The sequence below is a fragment of the Olea europaea genome, unplaced genomic scaffold, assembly GCF_002742605.1.
Source record: "Olea europaea var. sylvestris unplaced genomic scaffold, O_europaea_v1 scaffold2176, whole genome shotgun sequence".
NCBI lineage: Eukaryota > Viridiplantae > Streptophyta > Magnoliopsida > Lamiales > Oleaceae > Olea > Olea europaea.
In genome coordinates, this window is record NW_019239759.1 from 64,174 (window position 1) to 72,478 (window position 8,305).

Here is an 8,305-nt window from a genome sequence, read left to right on the forward strand (position 1 = left end):
ATATATAGATACAAACTATTACAGCGTATATACATACAAACATTATTCATCAGGAATCAAAGGTGGTAGAATTTAGCTCTGAAAGGAACAATCACGTGTTCTTTTTTTTTTAAACAAAGAAGTATGTGCTTATGTAAAAGAAGAAGAATGGGAATTTCAAATACCTCGGGAATTTTCACAGAACAAATTCATCAATAAAAGTAAGTTTCCCAAAACAGTTAAAGGCAGAATCCCAGGAAAAGTGCCGAGTTGAAATTCCATCTCAATGGTGTTGTTCCTTTCCAATTTAATGCAGACCCACGAGGAAAAAAAATTAAAAAGTGATGATATACTGAATTAAGTATGAATATTTGTTTATATATATGCATTTGCATGTAGATACATATATATACACATGGAAATAAGGCATTTAAAGTCCTATGAAATGCAGCGTTTGTTATATAATTTTCACCTTTGATTTTGGAGAAAGAATTTTTAGAGAGAACGCGTCAATTGCAATTCCCAACTAAGAGCATTTGGCTACAGAGTGTAAGATATAAATTTTGAGTTCTTAAAGCAAGAAAACTTTCATGGCGAAGGGTATAAAATTAGTTTAGTGAACTCAGTAAGGGCGCGTTTGACAATTAAGGTGTTCATTGTTCAATAATTTTTTTAAGTAACTTTTAAGACTTTTAGGTTCATTATTATACTTATAATTAGGAGTTGGCTCAAATTAGGTGTTGAACCAACTCGTTTAAGGTTATTCTAATAAATTTCACATTTTAAGCTTTTAGACTTCAACATGAATTTTGTATCTCGGTTTGTTCAAGCAATGGATAGCTCTATGCCTATCTATATATACAAGACAAAAACGAGTTTAATTTGGCTTTTTGAATTGATCAAGAATGAATGAGAACCAAAGAAGTGAATAAGGAACAAATGATTGTTTGCTGAAATTGAATAAGAACAGGAAATACAGTATTGCCACTTTTTTTGTTGATTTAGGAATAGAATTTCGACTCTGAACCTCAAGTGACATATTCTAGTATGAACTACAATGTGGCATTGACGATGACTTTACGAATAAATAACACGATTCGACACGATAGATTCAATTCAGAAATTAACCAACAAAGGATCAATAGGGTAAACAGTATTGATTCTGTTCTCTTATATCTGCATCAGCTGTTCAAATGTTTTCATGGCAGGAGCAGGCAATCCAAGAAGAACGTTAATGCTTTTTCTTTCTTTTCCATGTGAAAGAAAGAGGATTACTTCCTTTTCAGGCAAAACTACAGGCCCTGATAGCACAGGCTCTCCCCAGCCGAAATCAGTAGTGTGGAATGATAGCCTCGACCATGTAGTGATCAGCAGGGTTGCTGTCAAAGAAGGCCTAGCTCGAGTTGCCTCGAAATAGTCTATAGCAGATCTCATATAGCCGTCTGTCACCATTTTCACTGCCTCTTGAACTAGTTTTACAGTGAATGAAAATGGGTTGTCCACTAATTCACCTGCCTTGCAGAGTGAATTTGTCAATACAATTGCATTGCCAAAGTATCCTTCTGGAATTGGGGGCTCGAATCTAGACCGTCCATCGACTGCAAAAAGTAGCTTTGTCTGTTGATCCTGCTTCATATTTAATGCCTTGCTACGAGCTTTCCATACGTATGCTGAGAGGGCTTCGAATGTGGTGCACTTTTCTAGATTCCCATCTTCTAGTGCATTCTTTCTTAGGTGCTCGAGCTTCTCCGAGTCGAAACAGAATGACTTATAGAGCATTTCTTCTTTGTAAAGTTCAGTTGTGCTTGATATATCTTCAATCTCAGCATATTCATGATGTGGGAATTCCAACTTGGGTGGATTTCTGGCTTTGAGAATGCTTCTGTCCATGAATGGAGGAACCTTAAGTTTAAGGCCTCTGGCAGTTTCACCCCAAGAATTCACAAATTCCATGGCACCAATCCCATCAAACATGCAATGGTTCATGCACAGGCCAAGAACAAAGCCTCCACATTTGAATTTTGTGACCTGAAAGCAAGTTAGCCCTTAATAAGGATGTCTAGGATGAGCACGGAATGGTTGGCATGCTAGATTGAACAGTACTCGATAAAATTAAAGAATAAAAAGAAGTTTGAATATTGTTCGGTTTTATGTAAATAATATCGTCTAATACTGCATATCAAACATGAAACTCTATACCCTATGAGATAGATGATAAGATACACGAACGACACTTAGCAAAAAGAATCATTCTTAGGCTGGATATGTCAAACTCGAGTTTGTTAATAATCTTGCAAATTCAAGCTTCAGACGATATGTAAGGACGCAAAACTAAGTTAATATAGATTCTATCATCCAATCATGGAGCGAAAAATCTTCCAAGTTCATCCTTATGAAAATTTCCTTAACATGAATGGGAAACATCTTAAATAAACCAAGCGATGTACTTACTTGAGCCACCAGAGGAGGAATTTCTAGAATGTTTTTGGCACCAGGGATGTCGTAAACTAGCTTCCCAAGAGTGATGGGATCAGGCCTCGTAATGTCACCTAAATCTTCAAGCTTACAATCTGCCTCAGCCTCGACAAATACAGCACCTTCCCCGGTACAGTCCACAATAAGCTTCATTTCCGGGCTAATGGTCAGCCGTCCTGCAAGAGGATAATAGTGCACCAGAACCTTCGACAAGGCATCCTTAATCACTTGCACAGCATCCTCATTGCCCCTTTCCTCTGATTTAAAACAGTAAATTGTACGAACTATAACTGCAATATTTTGATCCAGATTCGACAAAAAGTATAGCCCCTTCATCGTCTCCTCGGCTGGAGGAACCAGAGTAGGCTGCCCTTGTTTAACAGCAAGCTCAAACATATGGATGCTACCGTTTGCCATCTTCCAAACTCCTTTAACGTCGAAAACCTTGAATCAGAAAAAAAATGTTAGAGAGTAAAACTAAGGACACGAAATTAGATTATGCATTCATCCACGTAAAAAAAGCATTAAAACATAAGAAACTAGAAAGATGCCTGTTAAGCAGAAGTATATGACAATTGCCCGGATTCAAAAACTAAGATTAATGTATTAACAAGATTAGGATTACAGCAAATATATAGGGAAACGTGGTTCAAGAAAAATTAATATGGTTAAGTTTTGGTTAACAAAGACGTACTATTGAAAGGGACTGGTGGCAATACTAGTTCATAAACAATGCTATTAAAATGGAAAAGTCTTAAGAAAGAAAACTGGGTTATTTTGAATAATTCCATGAAAGATTCTGCAAATGTCACGTAGTTGTGGTAGGCTACTTGCCATGTTACTTGCTCGGGAGATTTAGAGACTGGAGACTAGCGTGGGGGTGAGATTAGGTAGGGTTGGTATCCAAATTTTACTTACTTGATTTTATTAAATTTGATTTTTATATATGCCCCTCGTCATTTATTTCCAGCATAAAGAGAAAGGACAGAGTAGAAGATTATGATCAAATCCTTAATCAAATTTTGTCACCGAAATGTAGGATAGGATTGTTTCATCGTGGATACTTTTTGTCGAACAGTATTTGGCTCGTGGTAATTTTTTTTTTTATTTTTTTATTTTATGATAATAAAGTCTTTTTGAGTCATATTATTTTCCTTACAATGCATTTTTGAATGTTAAGACTTGAGGTTTCATCTTAATAAGATCAAACTTGTTAAGAGAAGTAACCCAATTCTTTATAAATTGGACTATATTTTCATCTTTATTCGATGTGGGATTTCATCCCTTAACATGCCCTCATAAAATGGTGGCTCGTTTGAACAGACCAATCTTGAAATTCGTATATTCATTTTTTGAGTTTTAATCGGATTGAATCACTCGTTAGAGTGTAATGAGCTCTGATATCATGTTAAGATTTGGAGGTCCATCTTAAAAGGTCAACATTGTTAAAAGGAGTAAACCAATTCTTTATAAATTGGTCTATATTTTCATCTTTATTCGATGTAGGATTTCATCCCTTAACATTGAATAGTGTATTGATGGAAAATGTGTGATTAAAAAATAAAGAAATTTTTTGAATTTACTTGTAATATTATTTTATTGAAGAATGTGTGGTTGAAATGATGTCAAATTACTGTTAAAGAATGTATTTTTTTTTTTTGAAAAAAAAATGTGGCTCAAACATGGCTTAATGTTTTCACACCTTTCATCTCCATTAAATGATAACGTGATCTATAAGGCAATGTCATATTAAACCAACTTATCTCGAAATACTCTAGTAGACTTGAAACATGAGGCATTGATGATGAATGTCAACTTTATTATGAGAATACGTCAAAAATATTGTATACATAAGTACTCAAATGAGTCATACAAACTGAACATTTTGTATGACCTTGGCTTTGAAATCATCAAGCTCTTCAAGTCTACCAAAACTCAATTGGAACCTATGAAAAAAATTATTTTTGGATATATATGAGTTGCTTGACATATAACAGTCCAACCCATCTCTAGGCTGGTCTCATAGATAAGTGATGAACCGGGATCAGCCCGGCCCGAAACAAAATATGGCCACCCCAAGCCTGTCCATGGGCCATCCTGAGCTTCTGTTCAACTGGCCCAACTTGACTCATTTGATATTGCTACATCAATTTCCGAGATTTATAACCCCCAAAGCAACTATAAATCCAAAATTCGGTACCCCTCCACAAGACAAAAAAGGTGCCGATTATTTTACTTGTGCAAGTACTTTCCTTTCTTCAAATAAGGTAAAATCTTGATTCTGTTGGATCGTTTTACTCTTGCTGATTATACATATAACATGGCACTTGTCACAAATGAGCAAGCCACGTGGTATTCAATGGCCTGAACCGAGGGAACTCAGCTTTAACTCCAGGAAGGATACTTTCCACTCTTCCGTATCATTTAGTGGTTGAAGTGGGGCGAGTCGGTCGGCGGCTCGTGCCCGAGGCAAGCACTGAAAAAATCGTGCAAGGAGCAAGCCGAATAGCACGAGTTGGCTTGTGAGAAGCTCGTGTTTTTAGCAATTTTTTCAAAAAAAATGAAAAAAGAAAAAGAAAAGAATAAAATTACAGAGTTGCAAGCCGCTTGTGGGGTGAGTTGAGCCCAACTTCCCTGAAGCAAGTTAGTTCACACTCGATTCTCATAGTGAGTAGAGTTGAGCACGACAATAAGCGAGTCGAATGGTTCGACCCAATTAACACGCCTAATATTATTAGACACGAGCAAAAACACATTTGACAACCTTCGACAACACATTTGACACCTAATATTATTAGACACAAGTGTCTTCATAACATTCGTAATTACATGTAAATTAAGCCAAAAACAGTTTAGGAATTATATGACCACATTATTGATGAACAAAATAACGTAAGAAAGGATTATGTTACACTTACAAATTTTTTTTATAAAATCATTTACTTACTATTCACAATAGGAGGTGGGGATCACAAGCCGACATATTTTAAATTCACGTGGAGACCGTTTGTTTGTTAGAATAAGTAACCCACTAGCATGAAAAGAGTGGGTTAGTATTGATTATCCCGAAACCAATAGAACGCCCAAAACAAATAATATTTGTAGAAAAAATATATAAATGTCATATTCATTTTTCTCCTTGAATTAAAAATACAAGATTAATTGACTTTATATAATAATAGAAATACAACTGCAACAAGAGTATTACAGCACATAGAAATCCCACAAGTTTAGCTCCATGATTTCAGTATTACAGCAAATAGAAATCCCACAAGTTTAGCTAAACTTTAGCTCCCATGATTTTAGTCATCTCCAAGAATTTTGTATAGATGATTTTATTTCCATATAAACCATGTTCATGTACAGCTATATAAAGCATACTGATCAATGAGAAATACAAGATAATTGTTTCTACCATTTTACTTCTTTACATGGTATTAGAGCCTCAAAAATCCTGACATACCTTCACCCAAAATTCTCATGGCTTCCGATGCCCCTGTTTCCCAAACTTCTTCTCCCTATCTTCTACACCCTTCTGATTCCCCTAGTCTAATTCCTTCTCCGGCCGCTAATTTCGTGGGTAACTCCCCCACAATGCCTTGCTCCTTCAACCCACAGACGAACTGGATCATTGACAGTAGCAATAGTGATCACATGAGCCATTGTCGATCCTCCTTCTCTAATCTAAATTTGTCTCCCATTGCTCGTACAGTGAGGCTACCCACGGGAGAAACTATTTCTGTTGAAGGAATTGGTTCTGTGCCTTTATATGACCATTTAATTCTTCAAAATGTCCTTTATGTCCCCTCCTTTTATTATAATCTTCTCTCTATCCCTCGACTTACTAAAAATCTATCTTGTGTTGTTTTTTTCTCATCTGATAAATGTTTTTTTCAGGACCCTCCATCGAAGAGGCTGATTGGAGCGGGTGAGACATGTAATGGGCTCTACCTCTTTCCCTTCCATGAGACCGTCGCATTCTCTGTTCGTCATCTTGATAATAAGACACTGTAGCATCAACGCCTAGGTCATCCTTCTAGCTTTACTATTCCCACAATTTTTTATAATCCATGTACTCTATCTCATTGTGATGTTTGTGAGTGTTCAAAGCACACTCGTTTACCTTTTCAAATTCATGCTAATAAAAGTTCGAAACCTTTTAATCGTCTTTATTATGATATTTGGGGTGGCTATTCTACCGCCTCTATTTGTAGCGTACACTATTTCTTAACTATCGTTGATGATTTTTCACGCACTACATGGATTTATTTAATGCGTTTTAAATCAGAAACCTTTAGTCACTTAATGCATTTCTTCGCTCTTATTAAAAATCAATTCAACTCATCGGTTAAAATAATTCGCACCGACAATGGACAAGAGTTCCTTTCACATAACCTCCAAACCTATTTTCACACTCACGGCATCATCCATGAGCGTACTTGTGTTGAAACTTCGCAACAAAATGGCGTTGCAGAGCGTAAACATAGGCACCTCCTGAATGTTGCTCGCAGCATTTGCTTTCAGGCAAACCTACCACTCAAATTTTAGGGAGATTGTGTTCTTACTGCTGCTTATCTAATCAATAGAACCCCAAGCCGCTCCCTACAAAATCAAACTTCTTTCCAACTTCTTCTCAACACCCCCCCATCATACACTCACCTACGTGTGTTTGGTTGCCTTTGTTACGCTCAAACCCTCATCGCTCATCGCGACAAATTCTCACACAGATCATCTTGTTATGTCTTCATTGGTTACCCTAGCAACCGCAAAGCTTACAAGCTATACAACCTTGACACCAACACCATTTTTTACTCACGCGACGTCACCTTCCACGAAAATCAATTTCCCTTCCATCACATCACACCCCCTTCTCTTAATGACTCCACCATCATTCCCTTACCTATCACCGAACTCATATCTCCTCTCCCTTCCTCGACCATACCCCAAGAACCCCCACCCACTACCACTATTCCTTCCCGACGTCGTCGCCACACTACTCGTCCAGCATGTCTCCTTGATTATGTCTGTCCTACTATCCCTGCGAAGTCCATTGCCGCCTCAACCGCTACACAGTCCTCAGGTACTTCCCACCCCTTATGCACTTATCTATCATACTCTCGTTTTTCTCATGCTCATTATTCATTCTTAACTGCTCTTACTGCTTCTGTTGAACCGACTTGTTACTCAGAAGCAAATGGCCACTCTCATTGGCGTGAAGCTATGGCCTCTGAACTTCGTGCCCTTGAAGAAAATTCCACTTGGACACTAGAAACCCTCCCTCCTGGTAAGAAACCCATCGATTGTAAGTGGGTATACAAAACCAAGCTCCGACCAGATGGCACTATTGAACGATACAAGACCCGACTTGTAGCCAAAGGCTACACTCAATTAGAGGGAATTGACTATCATGAAACTTTTGCCCCAGTTGCCAAAATGACCACAGTACGCTGTGTCCTTGCTGTTGCCGCCACCAAAAATTGGGTCATCCACCAAATGGATGTCCATAATGCCTTCCTGCACAGTACACTTGATGAGGAAATTTACATGATCCCACCACCCGGCTACTGTGTTAAAGGGGAGACACGAGTTTGCCGCCTTCGAAAGTCACTCTATGACCTCAAACAAGCTTCTCGGAACTGGTTTTTTAAACTAACATCTGTTCTTCTTAATGCAGGTTTCGTTCAGTCACAAGCAGACCACTCCCTATTTACCTTGATCACTGCAACCAGTCTCACTATTATCCTTGTTTACATTGATGATATCTTGGTTGTTGGCAATGATCTTTCTCAGGTTATCTTCTTCAAGAGCGTTCTTTCCAGCAACTTCAAAACCAAGGATCTCGGCCCTCTCA

At 37.7% G+C, this 8,305-nt stretch overlaps 1 protein-coding gene across 1 annotated transcript; it reads right to left on the reverse strand.

Annotated features, from left to right (window-relative positions):
* Window positions 1-889: 889 nt before the first annotated feature.
* LOC111380610 (omega-hydroxypalmitate O-feruloyl transferase-like) lies at window positions 890-3,081 on the reverse strand. Its single transcript, XM_023004224.1, has 3 exons — window positions 3,006-3,081; window positions 2,431-2,898; window positions 890-2,007 (listed from the first exon to the last, which is right to left on the reverse strand). The coding sequence occupies exons 2-3, from the start codon at window positions 2,869-2,871 to the stop codon at window positions 1,150-1,152; spliced, it is 1,299 nt and encodes a 432-aa protein (XP_022859992.1). The 5' UTR covers window positions 2,872-2,898; window positions 3,006-3,081; the 3' UTR covers window positions 890-1,149.
* Between the last annotated feature and the right edge of the window lie 5,224 nt (window positions 3,082-8,305).

Bases quoted from the DNA above. Each gene is read 5' to 3' on its own strand.
- LOC111380610 (XM_023004224.1), bottom strand. From the start codon at position 2,871: ATGGCAAACGGTAGCATCCATATGTTTGAGCTTGCTGTTAAACAAGGG. The intron at 2,008-2,430 runs GTAAGTACATCG...ACTTGCTTTCAG, and splicing joins TTCCTCCTCTGGTGGCTCAA to GTCACAAAATTCAAATGTGG.